General features: G+C 39.9%; 1 protein-coding gene across 1 annotated transcript; it reads left to right on the forward strand.

The window, feature by feature from the left end:
- The first annotated feature begins 15 nt into the window (after positions 1-15).
- LOC115025774 (putative ferric-chelate reductase 1) lies at positions 16-19679 on the forward strand. Its single transcript, XM_029458236.1, has 15 exons — positions 16-290; positions 880-1016; positions 1595-1692; positions 1829-1982; positions 4430-4627; positions 5215-5316; positions 5472-5616; positions 7581-7688; positions 12675-12790; positions 14805-14891; positions 17260-17351; positions 18111-18169; positions 18353-18496; positions 19050-19069; positions 19148-19679. The coding sequence occupies exons 1-15, from the start codon at positions 104-106 to the stop codon at positions 19235-19237; spliced, it is 1737 nt and encodes a 578-aa protein (XP_029314096.1). The 5' UTR covers positions 16-103; the 3' UTR covers positions 19238-19679.
- Positions 19680-19971: the final 292 nt, after the last annotated feature.

A 19971-nucleotide genomic window follows, 5' to 3' on the forward strand; every position in this document is an offset into this window, starting at 1 on the left:
CTGAGCTACTTTCAGTTGAATAACAGCATTATATACTCATGGTCTCTGTTTTCACCAGCTGTAATTACAGCTGAATGAATAGAGTGGTAACCTTTTAATTGCAATGGAACGTGTTGTGTTGCTGTTGGTGTGTGTTGCTCCTCTGGTTCGGTGCTACAGCTTGGGTCAAGTTATGGACAGCTGTGACGACATGAAACCCCACCACTCTGGGCTGAGCCGACAGACAGAACCAGCACCCTTTGCCGTCACAACGGAACACAGCAGCTACAGACTCGGAGAGGTGGTGAAAGGTAAGCATCAGGCTTATCTAAACCTTGGGTTAGTGTAATGCAGCTATTATACTGTATATTCATTAATATAGTTTATATCTGAATGCCTTAACACTCATAGAGGACTATCTTTGAAATCATTACCACTTGTAGCCAAAGCATTTACCAAGTGTGTTAAACAGAATGCACTTTATCTACTTTACACTCGGTTTGAAATTTAATATCACATCTTTTGCTGAATTGTAAACACAACTCACGTGTGTAACACCGAGTTTGCAATTTATTAACACACTTTTGACAAAACTGTTTTTGGACTTTGCTGAACTATTTTGCCTTTCCATGTTGACACATGTGAAACACCTTTAGATAATGAGTTCACTCACCAATCATTGTTAATAGTAATATCTCTTCTGACTCCTTACATGTTTGCTAAACCAAAATCAGTGTGCTGCTAACTATATATAATGTGATATATTTACTGGAATTTTCATGACTGTTTAAATGTGCTTTGTATGTCATGTGTAACTGTATTTAACATGTATGTGTGTAAATTGTCAAAAGTGCTTTCCTGGCTGCAAATATAGAGCTGTTGTTTTTTTTATCCCCCTAGTTAAGCTCCTGGCTCTAACCTCCACACCATTCATTGGTTTCCTGTTACAGGCTAGAGAGGTGGGGGGTCGATCTCCTGTTGGCTCCTTTGCCCTGACAGCAGGGGCAGCTCAGCTCCTCAACTGCAGCCACATACCTGTGAGTTTACTCCCATTGAGCAGACTTTACTGTAAACAGCATGCAAACCTACTGCAGGCAACACTATACCACGAGAAAGTAAACATTTACTCCTGGAATATTTATTTATTTATGACATTTCGATCTGTTTGACCTTCATCAGTTACCTGATGAACAACATTGTAAATTATTACATTTTCCAGCAACCAGCAAGACAGTGTCTTTATTTAAGTTGTACTTTACTCTGGTGAACACATTACAATAACATACCATACATTTGCACTATTCAATGTAAACTAAAATGCTGAGATATTTCAACTGTCAGTGTTCCTCTATCAACTTCAACTTTCTGGCCTAACCTGCCCTTAAAATCAGATCACAACACAGAAAATAAAGTGAAGAGGTGTATAGCATTTCAGTGCAAGATAAACCTGCCAATACTAAATGCAAAGCATGGTGTTCCTATAGGCAATTCTATACACAATAAAATTTGTCACAAAAGAAAATAGATAAATGTGTAAAAATGTCAACAATAAGGTGACATTTTGTGTGTGTGTGTGTGTGTGTGTGTGTGTGTGTGTGTGTGTGTGCGCGTCCAGAACTCAGGTGTATCCCACAGATCAAACTCTGCTAAGGCCTCCATTCAGGTGACATGGAGATCAGCAGCATCTAGAGACGCAAAACCGATTCAGTTCCGGTAAAATTGAATAAAGCTATTTTGTTCAATTCCGTTCTTTTCTATTGTCATGCTCAAGTGGATCACCAAAGTACTTTGCATAATCCCCATGTGTTTTGACCTTGATTCATGAAAACTGATTTGGGTCTGTTTGCAGTGCTTCCTTCGTGCAGAATTACAGGATATTCTGGGTTGACGTTACAAGTCCAGTCATGACCTTCACTAATGACAGTAATGGTGGATCTGCAAGTCTTCCCTCTACAACAACAACAACAACAACAACTAAAATACAACAACCTGCACCACTTGTTGTAAGTAATAATGATAATAGGAATAAGGTGTGATACTGGCCGTCTTTTTTTCTTTCTTTCTTTCTTTTTAAATATATTTTTTATTATCATTTACCACAGTGGATAACACAATTATTTACAACAACTATCAGTAATACTAACACATAATACAAAAAAGAGAAGACAAAGAGGAGGAGGAAAAGGCAGGGGGAAGAGACAAAAAGAGGAACGCTTATTATTATTCTATTAGTGTTGGGAGGGTCTGGCCATGAGAGGGGTAAAAAGGAATCCTCTCTGGATTTACTGCACGAAAGGGGAACAGGTTTTCTTTAAAGCGAGGTTAACATGGTCTGTTAAAATATTCCACTAAAAAGGGGCCCCAGGCTGGTAACTCCTCTCTGCTTCCATGTAGGGAAATTGATGGGTTCCATATTTATTGTTGACATAGGGTTATGGCACATGGGAGTCAGAGCAGAGGGAGATAGTTTGGGTTTGAGTTAATCATTGCTTTCCACCGGGCAGTAAGGGTGGTGTTTATGGTATTGCATTTGGAAAACTGAGTTGTCTATGAAATGCAATATGCCGAATGGGGAGATATTTGCAAACTTTTTGTTTGATATTGGGCCAGGCTTATTTGGGGTTGTTTTTCCAGTGTTGCATTCACTGAAGCTGGTGAGATAGGAAGTAGTGGTAGAAGTTTGGTGCCTCAAATCCGCCATATTGTTTGGGTTTATGAAGTGTTGTTATTTTGAATCTTAGCTTTTTTCCTTTCCAGTATAATGTACTGACTATTGTGTTCAGAGAGGAAAACCAGTCCAGGGGTGGGTTAAAAGGGGTCATGGGAAATAGGTAGTTAATTTTTGGCAGAATTTTAATTATGATGGCAGAGATTCAGCAAATTAACGAGATTTGGAGTCAATTCCATCTGTCCATGTCTTTTTTGATGCTTTGTCATAATGGAGTATAATTGAATTTGAATAAGTAATTATGGTTGGTTCAGCATCCCAGTCAAAATGATTAAGAGGCAGAATCTAGGACTCTAGAAACCCTGCCAAAGCTGTTAATAAGATTGTGAACTGATGAGAGGGATGTTGATGGGTTTCTTAGGTAAAGCAAAATGTCATCGGTGGAATAAAAAATATGTTTATGCCTGAAATGCTCTCATTTTGTCTCATGGCTAGGCGAGTAGTTAAAAGAAAAGTGCAAAAAGCAATGGTGATAGTGGTTATCCTTGCTTAGTGCCTCTGTTTAAGTTGCATATTATTCCGATGGTAATTACATACTCTGATGGTTTGTTAAATAGTTTTTAAATCCAGTTTATGAAGCAAGGGCCAAAGCCCTTAAACTTTGTTTAAGGAGGTGAAGAGAAAAGGGTCATCCTATGCTGTCAACCAACCTTTTTGTCTCAAGTGTTACAATAATGGCAGGATGGTGATTAATTTCTGTATCCTGTTTAGTTTTTTATAGATGAATTGTGTTATATTAACTTTACAAAGCAAAGCTTCGCTCAGCAAAATGAGGGAAAAACGACAAAAAGACTCCATCGGTGAAGCTGTCGGATAAGAGTACCCGTCCCTCGGGCCAGAAAGGAGGGAGCAGGCTCTCCTCTCACTGACACTTTCGTTTTCAATCTCTTTTAAACTATTGTATTTCTGGTCTTATTTAATCTCAGCATAATAAATGAACAAGAAAGTATTTCACTGGAGAAGTTTTTAAAGTTTGATACAAATGGAGTTTATTCACACCGAAGCAAAAACAAACTCTTGATCACATTCCCCGGGGAAAAAGCAATGAAAAGTGTCTTTTATAGCACACTTGTTATGTTTTTCTTTACTAAACTAGAGGAATATTATTATCATTTCATTTTCTAGCTTTAGATGGTACTTATGTAGCCTAAGAAAGTAAAAGAAATGTGTAAAAAAAAAGTTTTGAATCAAACTAAAACAACAGAAGTGAAATTCTCATATACTGTACAATAACAATTAAAAAACTTAGGTCATGGGTGGGTAATGATACACCTTTCCAAATAAGTTGTGGTTTTTCTGAGATCAATCAGTGGCAGGAATAATCTTTTGACAAAAATGAACCTAGGATAAACTGTGTACCCTGGTGGTGTACAGCTCCCATGAAATTATAAACAAAAAACATTTTTAACTTTTTCAAATGTTGGGCTCACGTCAGGAAAAGTCATCAAATTTCAAGTTGAAAAAAGGTAGTTTAGGGTTTTTTCTCTGCTGCTAAACATCACAGGGGGTCATTTTTGACCCTAAGACAACACAAGGGTTAATACCAAAACTTTATTGACTATATATAATGATTACAATGGCATCACCAATTATTTATATTATATATTTATTTATATATAATGATTCTGCAAAAAAGCCTGTATTACATCCAATGTAATTTTTTTTTTGGACTGAAATGTGTTTCTCTGCTTATATTAACATGATTTAGTCTTCCTCCTGCAGAAGAGTATCTCCAGTGCAGATTGTGGTGTCACCAAGATGTGTTTCAGTCAGCCTTCAAACTGTGACCCTGCAGCCAGTGCTGACTGTTATTTCATGTCAGCCATGACATTGTCTCACACTGATGCAGCCGTCTGCTATGAGATGACAGGTCCTTCTGATGGATACATCTCTTTTGGATTCTCAGATGATCAGATGATGGTAATGTAAATGTTTCTTGTTTTGTAACAATTCTAACAATAAACGTACCTCTTGTGCAGAAGTGCATTTGTACTTTCTGTGTACCTGGAGGATTAAATAGTAAATCCATCTGTGGGCAGATCAGGTGCATCATCCGTCCAACATTGTAATATTCTCCTTGCAATGCATTGATTTGGTTTTTATTTACTGAGCTTTATTGTGTGATCTGTTGTTATGAGCGAATGGGAGACATTAAGTGGCTTTGCCACATCGCCGATTTGATGGGTTAGGATTGTATGCGAGGGACACAGAGTAGCATGCACACTAATGTTCTTCTATAACCTGGCGCCATTATCATATACGGCCTTACACACAGAGAGGGATTCAAAGCTCCCGCTTTCCACTCATGTTCTTTGTTTCTCTCGTTACTTTCGTCAATCTGGTATCCTCAAGTCATATTTCCATATGACGTGAGGATGACATTTATTCATTAAGCCCTGCCTGAACAATTATCACATGTTTTTTGATCTGTCCACTTTCCTGTTAACAAGAGCCTTGAATGTGGCTTTACAATTCACTGTTTTTTATTTTTAACTGTCTTTCGGCAGGGAAACGATGACATTTATGTTTGTGGCATAGGCAGAAATGGCCTGGTGTGGTTGCAGCATGCCTTTTCAACAGGACGAACAGCTCCACAAGCTATTCCTCTGGTACTACAGTTCTTCTGATCCCACTTATTAAAATCTTGACAAGGTGTAAGGCCAGAATTTTGCTGCTCAGACCGTGAAATATTTGATCTCTTACAATGAGCACATGTAACTGTGGATCTAACTTTAAGTTGAAATAATTTCTAACTGTCCATCAGGGGAATGTTTCTGATGTAAGAGCATCGGTGCAGGATGGGGTGATCAGCTGTTCCTTCACCTCCAGACAAAATGTTTCTCCTCTAAGGACCACTGGTTTAAACAAAACCTACCATCTCATGTTTGCCCATGGACCCAGCAGCAATGGTAATGAAAACATTTTAGCCTTTCACACACACACACACACACACACACAAGCATTTATACACTGATGACAGGGCTGCCATACACAGTGCCAAACTGATCCTCATCTAATATAATGTTCATTCACAAACACTCACACACTGATGGTTATGCCTTTAGGAGAGATTTGAGGTTTGGTATCTTCCCTGAGGACGCTTTGACATGTAGACTAACACGCCGACCTTTCGATTAGCAAGACAGAGCTGAATCACTGGCAGGAAGGAATATGCATTGCTCCTCCTTGATCTGGGGTTTGACAATCAGTCAGAGCCTCCTTTCCAGCAGCCTGGAATAAAATTTACCCGGGCAGGGTGATTCCCGGTTAATTGGAGCTCACCCTCCTGCCCCCTTTTTAATAAAAAAAATGGAAAACCACATCAGAATCAACTTATCGTCACATGTACACAGCACAGACAGTGAAAAGTGAAATTTGGACTCAGCGTTTAACCCATCCTAGTATTAGGAGCAGTGGGTAGCTACTATACAGCACCTGGGGAGCATTGTAGAGGTGCTCAAGGGCACCTCGGCAGTCCCGAGGAGGCAAACATGCACCTCTAAAAGTCCACATTTCGTACTTGGTCCATTCAGGGACTAGAACCGCCAAGTCTCTACGTACTAAGCTACTGTCTCCCACATCCACCCCGGTCTGCCGTGTCAGCCAAGACAGCCCAACAATGTCCAGAGCCTTAAACATCCATGGTGCCTTGCCTCTGAATAGCTTTTTGACTACGTTAAACCCCTTCAAACACTGCCTCCTCCACAGAGAACGTGTTGGTCAGGTTAAGGAGTTCCTCCACCGCTCGATAATATCCCCAGTCCGGGTCTGCTCTCCACCTCCCCTGTTGAACACAGCCTTAGCCAAGCCATGCTTTTCTGTCTGCTGTCTGCTGCCTCAGGAGACCTCTAAATACCTCCATCTTCAGCTTGATGGCCTCCTTAACCACCTTCTTAGATTACTGCAAAAAGTCTTGACTCATTTCTAACCACAACTACTAGCAGTTGCTCGTCTATACAATGGAGGTTTTGAATATGGCCCTCTCAGATTCCAGTTCCCCAACGTCCCATGGGATGCACAAAATATTATTGGAATTGAAGTCGTCATGGACAGGAACTTCAGACAGAAGTTCCCAGTTCACCCATGTTTGCTATTACCAGATCTGTCCGGCAGCCTCCCCATCTGATCCAACTCGCTACCACGTGATGATCAGTTGACAGCTCTGCCCCCATGTTCACCAGAGTGTCCAAAACATATGGCCCCAGATTTGATGATACGACCACAGAATCGATTAGCAATTTTTGGCCTAGGGTCTTCTGGTACCAAGTACACTTATGAACTCTCCTCTTTTCAAACATGGTAAATGTTATGGTCAATCTATGACTAGCGCATAAGTCTAATAACAACGCACCACTCTAGTTCAGATCAGGCAGGCCGTTCCTCGCGATCACTGAAGGGTTAGCTTTGCAATGCTAGGAGTCAGCGTGCCTAGGTCCCTGCTTGCTTTGCTTGGCTAACAATGCACCCAAACCCAATGCTTATCCCTCTGAGTGGTCGACCCACAGGGTGAAAAAAAATCCAAGGTTTGCCAAACTAATTTGAAAGAGAAAAAAATTACCCAAAGTCTCTACTATAATTAATGTAGTTTTGAAAGAAACTCCTTTTTTGTCACAGTATTCCGAGATCTAAAGTAGTACAATGGTATTATTGTCACGGTGCGGTTAAAAGGACCCAAACGCAGTACAAACAGGCAGGTAGTAATAACAAAGCTGAAGACAAAAAAAAAGGTATTATACAAAAAAGGGAGCAGGCTAAGATAAACAAGATGAGCAGCAGTAGTCTCCAATGTAAACTACTAGCATCATTCCAAAGTTCTACAAAGAACTTGAAGCGGAATTTTCTGCTCTATGTGTTTTATGCATCTCTCCTACAGGACGAATCCAGTTCCATACAGGTACCTTCATCAGCACTGAAAAGGTAGACATTTCCAGACCTCAACTTGTCAGAAAAGCTGGTTGGCCTCATATCATCAAAGTACATGGTGAGATCCTACCCATACAGATGTCTACAGTAGCACTAACTGAAACCATACATTCTTTTTTGTCCTGCTAGCAGCAGTAACGATAGTAATGGTATTTGTCACTTGGTTTGTCCAACACTTTGACAGCAACTGGACTGTGATTACACTTTCTATAATGCCCTTGTTTCTTTTAGGAAGTTTTTCCTTGTGTGGTGCGAGGGTCTAAGGACAGAGTATGTATGCTGTACAGTATGTAAAGCCCACTGAGACAAATGTGTAATTTGTGATATTGGGCTATATAAATAAATTTGATTTGATTTGTTTATGTATTATAAACATACTTATGTGTTATAATATGCTTATATCACTGTATAATTATATTTATAAACCCTCGTAAATATTCATAATGATTTATGACAATAATCATAACATAGTATAGAGCATTTCATAATGACTTATAAAGTCAATTATCATAATACATAATTAATTAATACATAATTGCTGATCACTCGCTTTTTTTGCAAGGATAATAATTATAATTCTCAGTTGTAATACAATAAAATGTCTGACATGGTCATTGATTGCTTTAAGTAAAGTGAAAAAATACATAATTAAATCTATGCAAGAACGACACACAAAACATGGTGTGAGTGAGTTTATGGATCATTATCACTATGGCTATTTGTCAGGGCCAGGTGAAGTGACCGGTGGTGAGGCAGTTGGTGAAGGAGAGGGAGAACAGGTTGAAGTTGTTTTTTGGAGCTTGCTTGATCAGGATGGTGTCAATGTTGTTTTTACCAGGTGCTTTATTATTTATTATTTTTTTCAGGTGAGTTTTGAAATCAAAGCTGGGGTTGAGTGGGGGGTGATGGGTTGTGTCAGCGGGTGGTCAGCTGCTGAGGTGAGTGATGGGGAGGAATTTGTTGTGGCCTGGTCGACAGCTTCTTTCCATTTGTGGTCAAAGTGTGGATCTCAGAGTGGTAATGTTTTGGAAGAGATTTCTGAATTGAGTTTATTTACTTGTTTTTTTCAATGGTTTTGTCTTGATGAGTTGGTATACTGCTTTTGTTTTGTGCAGCATTCATGTTTTTTATTTTCCACAATAAAAAGCTGGATTGGTTAAATCTGTAGTCAATTTTCAATTCATTGTAGAATAATTTCCATTTTTCTTGTATGTGCACAGTTTGTTTTTGTTTAGTTTGGATATGATCTGGTAATCTGTATTTGAAGTAGTGTCAGCGTAAATTTATTTTCCTTTTGATCATGTGTAAGATATGTGGTGGGAGCTGTTGCTGCGGAGGATGCAGCCTTAATCGAATCGAGCAGTCTATGAAATGAGACGGTCCGGTCTATGGGGGATTTCCTGGTACGTCACCAGTTGTTCACGCCCCTACCTTTTGCCGCTCCCGTCACCTAGGCTTACTTTAGCATTTTTTTCCCAGAGAACGGAGCCTGAGATAATACTTTTCTTTTTTTCTTTTCAAACTTGATTGAAGATATGCTTTATCACCGGCGCATAATGTCTAATATAAATCAACATGTAAAACTCTTAGGTTTGAAAGTTAAGGTGTTAAAAGTTTGACTTTCAAAGGCCAACTTAGTTGCATTGTACAGCAGCTCCTAGCAGCTAGCTTAACTAACGTCCTGTAACTTAACCTATCATTTTAACAAAAAAAGGTTTTAAGTTTTAAGGTCCTTTGATTTTATAACATTTGTATGGTTAGCTATTCGAGCGAGTTAAGACCCAATACTTACATTTAAAAGTATATCCATTTGCTGTTACGGCTGCGTCGAGGGGCGGCATTTTTCGTCAGAGAAAACCTTCTCTGGGCGCGCAATGAATCTTGGGATACCTGCGGCCGTGAAGGATACATCAGATGTATCCTCCAAATCCGGCAAAATAAGGTTGCATTTGTCGGCTGCATTTGAAGGAGTCGCCGAAATGGGACACCCCTGTTGTGGCCGCTGTGACGTAATCGGTCTACAAATCCAGCCTCCGAAGGCTGAATTGAGACACAGCTACCGTGTAGCGGGATGCATGTGTCGCATGCATTGGTAATTATTAATGCAATGTGGCGGTTGTGTGGGATCTGAATGATCTCCGTGTTTTTTTTGACAATACGTGACAATGTGCTTCCTGTAGGTTTACCAGTTTGATTTTGTGTAGTTGTACAATCGTTGTCATGGCTTGTGCTGGAGTGTGAGTGAGAAAGTGGGAAGGTGGTCACTGCCTATGGTTATGGCTCACATTGAAGCTCTGGAATGTGACTTAGAGGTCTGGTGGTGAGAGTGCCAGGTTCAGTATGACCTTGGTAATGTTAGGGCAAATAGGGCGGTTGGTTGTGTCCAACATTTCTTTGTGTGCTCCACCTGATTAGTTTGTATTGTTGCAGATCAAATCCCCTCATCATCAAATTCATCAAATGTATTTATATAGCCCAATATCACAAATTATACATTTGTCTCAGTGTGCTTTACAGACTGTACAGGATGCGACACCCTCTGTCCTTAGACCCTCGCATCGCACAAGGAAAAACTTCCTAAAAGAAACTCAATAATTAAAGGGGGAAAAATGGAAGAAACCTCAGGGAGAGCAACTGAGGAGGGATCCCTCTCCCAGGACGGACAGACGTGGAATAGATGTCATGTGTAAAGGATAAACACTATAGTACAAATACAACATTTGACAGAAATTATGTTGTGTTGAAAAAAGAGCAAGTATGGATGAATCCAGGAAAATGTCAAAAAGGCTTCCCGGTGTCCAGAAGGACCAGGGCAGCAGGCGCAGCCACGATTCATGATCCAGAAAACTTTAAACTTTATCAGTGGCAACCTGCCACATGAAAGACACATAAACTCCGGGGATGATGCCCCGGATGATGAGTTAGTAACATACATTTACATAAATGCATACAGATAGAGAGGGAGAGGAGGAAGAGAAGGAGAGCAGGGAGGTGTCCCCCGGCAGTCTAAGCCTATAGCAACATAACTAGGGGCTGATCCAAGGCAAACCTGAGCCAGCCCTAACTATAAGCTTTATCAAAAAGGAAATTCTTTAGCCTGCTCTTAAATGTGGAGAGGGTGTCTGCCTCCCAAACACAAACTGGAAGCTGGTTCCACTGGAGAGGAGCTTGATAGCTGAAGGCTCTGGCTCCCATTGTACTCTTAGAGACTCTAGGAACTACAAGTAACCCTGCAGTCTGGGAGCGCAATGCTCTAGTTGGTTTATAAGGTACTATGAGATCTTTAAGATATGCTGGAGCCTGACCATTAATTGCTTTGTAAATCAGGAGAAGGATTTTGAATTATATTCTGTATTTTACCGGGAGCCAGTGCAGAGCAGCTAATACAGGAGTAATATGATCCCGTTTCCTAGTTCTTGTCAATACACGTGCCACTGCATTTTGGATCAACTGAAGAGTCTTAAGCGACTTTTTGGGACAACCTGATAACAATGAGTTGCAGTAATCCAGCCTTGAAGTAACAAATGTATGGACTAGTTTTTCTGCATCATTTTGAGACAGGATGTGTCTTATTTTTGCAATGTTACGTAGATGAAAGAAGGCAGTCCTTAAGATTTGTTTTATGTCGGAGTTAAAAGACAGATCCTGATCAAAGATAACACCAAAATTCCTGTCATGGAGGATTTATCGTTAACACATACTAATAGCGATAATTGAGATCGCTCAGATAAATAGGACTTGAACCAGTTTAGTGCGGTTCCTTTTATGCCAACACAATGTTCCAGTCTCTGTAGATTGTCATGATCATGTCGAAAGCAGCACAGAGGTCTAACAAGACAAGAACAGAGACAAGTCCTTTGTCTGATGCCAATTGAAGGTCATTGGTAACTTTCATGAGTGCCGTCTCTGTGCTATGATGAACTCTAAATCCAGATTGAAAAACCTCAAATAAACTATCATTCTATTAAAAATCACATAACTGTTTTGCAACTGCTTTCTCAAGGATCTTAGCGAGAAAGGGAAGGTTAGATATCGGTCTATAGTTGGCTAAAACCTCTGGATCAAGACTAGGCTTTTTAAGAAGTGGTTTTATTACAGCTACTTTAAAGGATTGTGGTACGTAGCCAGATAATAGAGACAGGTTGTATCACAGTCTGCTCCAGTACTTCCTACCTCAGCCCGGTACTTTTCCACACCCCGCCTCCTTCTCACCTCGCCAACCAGCCACTCCCACCTCATCACCTCACCTTGAAGCTCATGAAGTCGTCACTACTGAGAGATATAGGAACAAAAGGCTCTGTAGAGCTGTGACTCTCTGTCAGCCTGGCTACAGTGCAGAAACCTGGGGTTGTTCTTATTTTCTTCTATTAAGGAAGAGTAATAAGCTGCTCTGGCATTACGGAGAGCCTTCTTATACGTTTTAAGATTATCTAAACAGACTAAACGAGATTCTTCCAATTTAGTGGAACGCCATTTACTTTCAAGATTTCTTAACTTTTGTTTTAGTTTGCGGATTTATAAATTAAGCCATGGAGCTTTCTTTTTCTGTTTTATGATCTTCTTCTTTAGAGGAGCGACAGAGTCGAGTGTTATTCGCAGTGAGGCTACAGCGCCATCAACAAGATGATTAATTTGCTTGGCATTACAGTAAAATCTCCCAGTATGCGCACATTTCTGTTGCAATTGGTGATGGTCTTGATGAATTTTCTAGGGTTGGGGACAATATACAGATGAAATGAGAACAGTGGTGGATTATGTGTAGTGGTTCATTGTGGGCAAGTTCTTCTAGTTCTTCATGGGGTGGATGTGGCTCAGAAGTTACTGTGGTTTTTCATTCAATGTCTGCCCTAACTTGAAAGGCTCAGAAGAATACAGAGGACGCCTGGACAACTTGACTCATATTTTGAATTTATTTCTTAGTTTCATCAGGTTGAAAACCTTCAAACAGAAAACAAAAGATATATTAGACATATAATATATGATAAACACTGCCTAACTGAACAAACTGGGCTGCAGTTCTCACCAAAATTGAATTGTGTTTCAGGAGCACTGATGCTGATAGCTTGGATGACCATCGGATCACTGGGAATGATGGTAGCTCGATATCTGAAAGGAGTATCCAAAGGACAGAACCTGTGCGGCAAAGATGTCTGGTTTCTGGTGAGACTTCAAAAATACAACAATCTACCACAGAATATGTTGTTTATGTATCCCACATTTGATCAGGTTATCTTATTCAGACAGACGCAAGGACAAAAACAATATAAGATTAGAAATTTAAGGGAGCATTATATAAATATTAGGGCTGTCTAATGATTTGGAAGATGAGTGAATCAATGAGTAGGCTAAAAAAAGATTTGGAAGATGAGTGTCTTTTATTTCAATACTATTTCTCCAATATCTTGTATGCCACAATTATGTTAGACAACACAGAGCATCAGTTTGACATAAGGTGCAATTTCAAATCTGGCATAACATCTTTCATTGCACAATATCTTGTGGCGGCTTAAAAGTTGTGTCATTTGACACTATCTGTAAAGCCTCCGTTAACCCCCTGTCCTTTACCACCTGCAGTACATTGCGATCCATTTCGCGATTGAGTTGTTAATCTGTCACAGGTAGACTGACTCATTCTGTGTCCGAAGGCCTGATCGAGAGTGTATGACGAGACAGGTCGCTCACTTTAGCATCAGTGGTGTCGTGATTCTTTAATTTGGGGATGGATTGTCGCCGTTTAATCAAACCAGCAAACTTCTTAATTATATCAAAGTATTTATTAAAGTGATATGGCAGAATAGAAAATACACACAGCCGTGGACATTTCAGTTTCATCAGTCCACAGTCCACATTTAAAGTAGTTTTTCTGTCTCCAGACTCTACCGAAAAGTGTCATTCTACATTTTTGCGGTTAGCTTTAGCTCAGGTCCCTAGGGCATTGTCCTCTCCCATTGGTTGGCTGAGGGCCAGGTCCTATTGGCCCCTTGTTGGCGCATAGGCGTGTCCACACCTGATAGCACTGACGTCATCCTTGGGTTCTTCGGACACCCCCTAGAGGAGGGCGTTCCTATAGCATATTCACTCTAGGGCTTCCTTTACCGGACTAATAAATACATTCAGTGCTTCATACTCTTTGGTGCAAAGTAAACAACTAGCTACAAGCGTATAATACTTATTTTCAGTGGTGCACTAATACATGAAGTAGGTGACTATTACATAATTGAGGTAAACAAATATATGTCAATACATTCAGAAGTTAATTATATCACAGCGGTGGTGCTAGCTAGCTCTGAGCTAGCTGCTAAGTGCTTTGCGTTGAGGTGATATTTCAGGCTTGATGTTCTCCGATGGTACGAACATTCTTTGCTGCAGGAATTGCTCAGAGCGGTGCATCAACTGTTACATCCGGGAGTTTATTAAATGTACATTTTCCATTCATTGGGCCAAGTAACGTTTTCTCATCCGCTTACATCATGATTATGAGGCTAATGTGGCCGCGCCGCGTCGGTTGATGTAAAGGGTCAAGGGGCATCTAAGAGCGTGATTAATCTGCGTTTTTTTGTCGCATTATTTTTTCTTCTGATTAATCAAAATTATCGCACTAATTTGACAGCCCTAATAAACAAACAAACAAACAAAAAAGTGTGCAGCATTCTGATCTTTTCTCTATACATTCTCAATTATAGTACCAACAAACTAAACCATATTCCATACAGTCAGTTTAAAGGGCAATTCAGAATTTATTAATCAAAAAAATATTTAAATTATTTAAAATAATAACTTACTGTCATAATTTACCAAAATTGAGATGAGATCTTCAGATTAATTACTGAGGATATTAATTAGAGAAACATTTTAGATACATTGTTGATGTGTCCAAATGGTCTCAGTAGGAAGCACTGTGCATCCAACCTGGCTTTCACCATGGTTGTACACGACCAAAATTAAATGAATTAATAAAAAATATAGTCACATTGAAAGGAAAACAAAACCAGAGTCAAATTAGAAGAGTGAGAATATTGGACTGCTCCTTTTAAATGGGTTACTGTAGTAACTCACTTTGGACAGGTTGGTCCAAGCCCGTCCTCTCTCAGGTGTAGTTGATCCTGCACATCTCCTGAGCTCGTTATGTGTTCAACTTGTGCAGTATTATATTACACTGTCTGTGTTCCTCCAGGTCCATGTTGCATTAATGAGTGTGACGGTAGCAGCCACAATCATCGCCTTCATCCTATCCTTCTTATACGCCAAAGCCTGGTCTGGGGTAAGTACACCAGTATTGCTGGGACATAATCATTTTGCAACCACCTGGTGTATTGTTAAGACATTATCTTTTTAAGCAGTCTGCTTCTGATTGAACAGCATTTTATACAGATTACACAAAGAATTGGCCTTTTAATGTACTGAATTATAGTTTCAAGTTATCTATTTATCATCATTTGCTTGTGTAAATGACAATGAATCATGAACATGACGGAATCTTTATGAATGTTTATGACTTTTGCCATTAAGTGTCATTTGGTCAATTATGTCAGTTATGTTAAGTTGACATTGTTTGACATGTCTTTGTTGTGATAATTTGTCATAAACATGCCCTAGCAGGCCTAATCATCAAACTTAAATAAACTATTTAGCTTTGTGTTAACATTACATTACATTGTCATATGTCGTTGATTTTGGCTGTCATGAGACCATTATAATTGTGTCATGAGGGCGCCCTGCTCACTGACCTGGTAGGGCGACCCATGTCACGGTCTGGCGGTTTTCTAAAAAAAACATGGACCACAGATTGACCAATTAAGTCATTTGAGTGCTTTGTGCTGTCACACCTCAAAGCCATAACCAACCGACTACTGGAACCCCTGCACTTCACCTACAGAGCCGACAGCTCTGTAGACGACTTCCTGTGTGGCCGGAGGCAGAATGTGAAGCTAAAAACTAAAAAGCTGGGAAATTATGTCTCAGATGCACCAAAATACCAAGGCAAATTCCTAGTATGTGAAAACCTACTCTGCAATAAACCTGATTCTGATTACTCTAACTTAGTACAAGGTCGTTGATAAAATGTTGTAAAAGTGAATAATACACATGGCAGTGATAATTGCACATTGCAGTGGTAATTGCAGAGGTTATAAAAAGTGAATTTTGCACATTGCAGTGGTAATTATAGATGCAGATTGGCCTGGCAGTGATAATTGCACAACAGTGGTGGAATATTCTGTCCTTGGTGTGGTGGTCTACCAGGGGCCGTGGTGATTGTATAGTCTGACCACTGCAGGAAGAGAAGACCTGCGATATATCTCCAAAAGACACCGCGGGTGAAGCAGCCTGTCGCTGAAGGAGCTGCACAGTGCAGACAAAGTGTCCTGGAGGGGGTGGGACATGTTGTACAATAGAGAGGACAGCTTGGTCGTCATTCTCCTGTCTCCCACCACCTCCATAGTGTCCAGAGGGCTCCCCAGGACAGAGTAGGCCTTCTTAACCAGTCTGTTCAGTTTCTTCCTGTTAGCAGCCGAGATGCTGCTGCCCCAGCAGACCACTCCATAAAAAATAGCTGATGCCACCACAGAGTCAAAGAAGGTCTTAAGGAGTGCCCCTTGCACTCCAAAAAACCTCAGTCTCCTCAGCAGATAAAGCCTTCTTCCTTGGTATTTCTTCAGTCACTCCCTACAGGAGGGGAGTACCTCCAGCATGTATTACACTAATATTTCTTGTCCTGAGCAGTGAATACATTCAGTACATAATACTTCTTTTCAGTTGTACACCAATACATATAGTAATTGACTATTACAAATTGTAGTAAAACAAATACATATTAATACATTCAGGAGTTAATTATATCACAAAGCCTGCTTATCTGTCTGTCTGTCTGTCTGCCAGCCAGTCAAGTCAGGCCTGTCGGCCTCTTCTTTCTGTGTAACGTTATGTTTTGATAGTAGACTCGTGTTTTTTTGTTTTGTCCTCTGCGACAACATACTACTGCTTCCCAGGAGGTGAGCTTTCAGCGGCTTTCGGCCGGTGAAAATGTCTGTGTAACGGCAGCAACAGAAAGTTTGACTTTTGGCAGGGAGTTGGCTAAATTGGTGCTATCTGTTGACTGCTAACGAAATAACCATCCGTCGCCACTGCACAACACTCTACTCCTGACAGTGGGAACGGGGGGAGGAGGCGAGTTGTTTCGTTGTTTTTGCCACTTTGGATTAATCAGAACAAATTATCAAAACGTGCAGGGGTCATGGATGTAATATTGACTAGCTCTGTATCTGCCCTGCCCAGGTAAGGCAGCTTTACTCCTTCTTTCTCTGTACTTCGGGCAGACTGCAGCTACATTGACTCACTATCGCCTATAGAGGCATTACTAGACAAGATGGGCCGGCGCTAGTCAGTTAGCGTGCTAACTTGAGTAGATATCTCTGCAACACAATACATAGACGTCTTCAACTAACCTATTCACATACTGTTGATAATGTTAGTTCATATTTTTTATCTTTTGAGTTAAAATTCTGGCATATCCTATGTATCTTTAAGATCATATGACACGTTGCTTCGTAACGCATTTCAAGAACAAACAGTTTTCTCAATGTGATACGTTTATGCCAGTAAGTATATCTGTTTCTATGTGCTGTTTTCAGGGAACCCATCCTGTGTTAGGTTGCCTGGTTATGATCCTTTCATTCCTCCAGCCCACACTGGCTCTGTTGCGCTGTGGACCACAACATCCACAGTAGGTACCTGTGTGTGTGTGTGTGTGTGTGTGTGTGTGTGTGTGTGTGTGTGTGTGTGTGTGTGTGTGTGTGTGTGTGTGTGTGTGTGTGTGTGTGTGTGTGTTTGTGTGTGTGTGATTAAGTGATTAACGGACACACTCCAAGAACGGAAAAATGTATGGCTGACTCCTTGTCATGTCATGGAAACGAGCCAACAGCCAGAGCCCTCGTTGCTTGTCTCAAAGCGTTCTCGATTGCACCCCATGGAGGGCTTGAGTCGAAAGGGTTGAGAAGAATCATCTGGAGACCACATTAAGCACAGGCTTACAGCCGGACAATGCCAGCTTCAGTCCTGATCAAAATGATCAAATATTAATTCATTTTCAGAGTGGCAGTTTGTTTTCATAATATTATGAAATAGTTATATTTGGTCATCAGTGATACTCTAGCCCATGCCAACTGTGACAAGGTAGTTGGTAGCTGGTCTCTTCATTAGCATTACACTGCTTTTTGAAGCTCTTAATGTGCCATTTGCCATATGCACAGGTTTCCCTGCCCTCTCTGAGTGTATAGCTGATGTAAAGTCACTGTATTTTACTTCTCTGAGACAGCACGGGGGGTGTTTAAAGCACTGCGTGCAAACAGAACAGACTAGATATATTAATAAGTTTTAATTAATTAATTTGAATCAACAAGTGACCAGTGTTGTTGTTCTTCTAGCGAGGACAGTCTTATTTCAGCAGCTGATCATTTAATATCTGTCCTCTTTTTTTTGACAGGAGGTTTCTGTTCAACTGGTTGCATGCTTTGAATGGAGTGGCTATAAAAGCTTTAGCTGGTAAGCTCTTGCTTAATAACATTATGAACTGCTCTAAATGCCCTAAGGCCTAGACATTGCCTGCTTTAGTACATTCTTTTAATAAAATAAAATAAATGATACTCTAATACTACTACTACTACTACTACTACTGTCAACTCTTGCTACAAGTTTTAAAAACTGTTTTTATGTGACATCACACAGTGGCAGCCATATTAACAGGCCTGAAGTTGATTGACAGCACTCTGGACCAATGGCTGATAAAAGTGATGGGTGGTTTCGTTGGCTGGGAAGCTTTGTTCTACATACTGTTGGAGTTCCATTTGAAATGGATGGTTAACAGTACAGGTAAAATGTATTATCCTGTCTTTTAGTAATAAATGCCGTCCGAGTTCCGTGCGACACAAAATTCAATGTTTCTGACTGTAGGTGTGTGCGCACGTGTTTGTGTTTGTTGATTTGTGTTTGTGTGTGTCGGGTGCGAAGCCCCGCCCTTCGCGAAATACATCGGAGTGAAGCTGCACCGTTAAAATAGAAGCGCCCTGTCAAAATTGAAAACTTCTTAATAATTTATTGATTATAGGTCCGGGTTTGTATAGGTCTGGGTCCGGACTCGGTCCGCATGTTAGCGCCCCTGGTCTAGAGTCATGTGAACTTTAAACAGCTAATGTATGAACAAAGCTACTGCTATTCTTGTTTTGTTTATGTCACTCAAATGCTGTATGTGTTAGGCCCATGGTTTGTTTGTTATGTGGGTCAGGTTGCTCTTTGAACTGTTAGGGTACACTTTTATTGATAGCTCTTTGTCAAGTTTGAGTAAGATGATAAAAAAAAAAAGAAAAGGTCAAAAAAGTTAAAGTATCGTGCAGCAGTTAACTTTTTCCTTTTCTTTGGATTACAGGTACTTTGGAATCAATAATGGTAAGACAAAAAAAGACTAAATGCAAAGAAACTATAACATACTGCTTATTTCTAATGTACATTGCATTCTATTGTCAGATAAAAGTTGATGTCCTGCTGATGGCCCTGTTCTTCCTGGGAAACTTTACCTTTTTGGTGACACTGTTGGTTGGAATCGGGATGTCATAAGAAGAGCAACAATAGAGAATAAATTATATTAAATGCTTGTACATATTGTTTTTATTGTCTAATTTGTAGGCCCTACCTCAAAATAAATAAAATAAGATTTACAATGTTTTGTGTTGTAAAGCCACATTTCTTTTTAAATGTAGATTGAAATAGTTGTACCCTGTATGATAGTAAGTAAGATAGTAATTCACAACTCAATTTATGTAACCATGCACTTTCACTCTTTTTTTATTTTAAAGTTATATACTGTGCTGTCATTAACATTTAGTTATTCTACTCAAGTAATGCTGTCTCTAGGATTTTATAACACCAATTATCACTGACTTCATTATGATCACAACCATGTATGATGGCGATAGACTGTAGAGAACAAGCATATTGTGTGCTTTAACTGCATTGTTAACGGTCGACTTCTTTCGCAATCAAATTACTGTAATAAAAACTCTGCAACACCCATCTTTGACTATATGTCCTTATTCCCCTCATTGTGTGTAATTCCAATGATATCCACTGGGTGGCAATGTTGAATGTTAAAAGATTTATTACACAGTTTATTTAAATACACAATGCTATTTCGACAGTCTAGTGTTGATGATGGCTGAACTGTTATCAGTAAATCACTTTCTACTTCTACTCCACTAAACTTCAGAGGGAAATACTGTATATACTAATTATATACTATAATTATTTGATAACTTGTGTTACTTTACAAATAAAGAATTTTGCTTACACGT

Source organism: Cottoperca gobio, chromosome 20 (genome assembly GCF_900634415.1).
Source record: "Cottoperca gobio chromosome 20, fCotGob3.1, whole genome shotgun sequence".
Taxonomy (NCBI): Eukaryota; Metazoa; Chordata; class Actinopteri; order Perciformes; family Bovichtidae; genus Cottoperca; species Cottoperca gobio.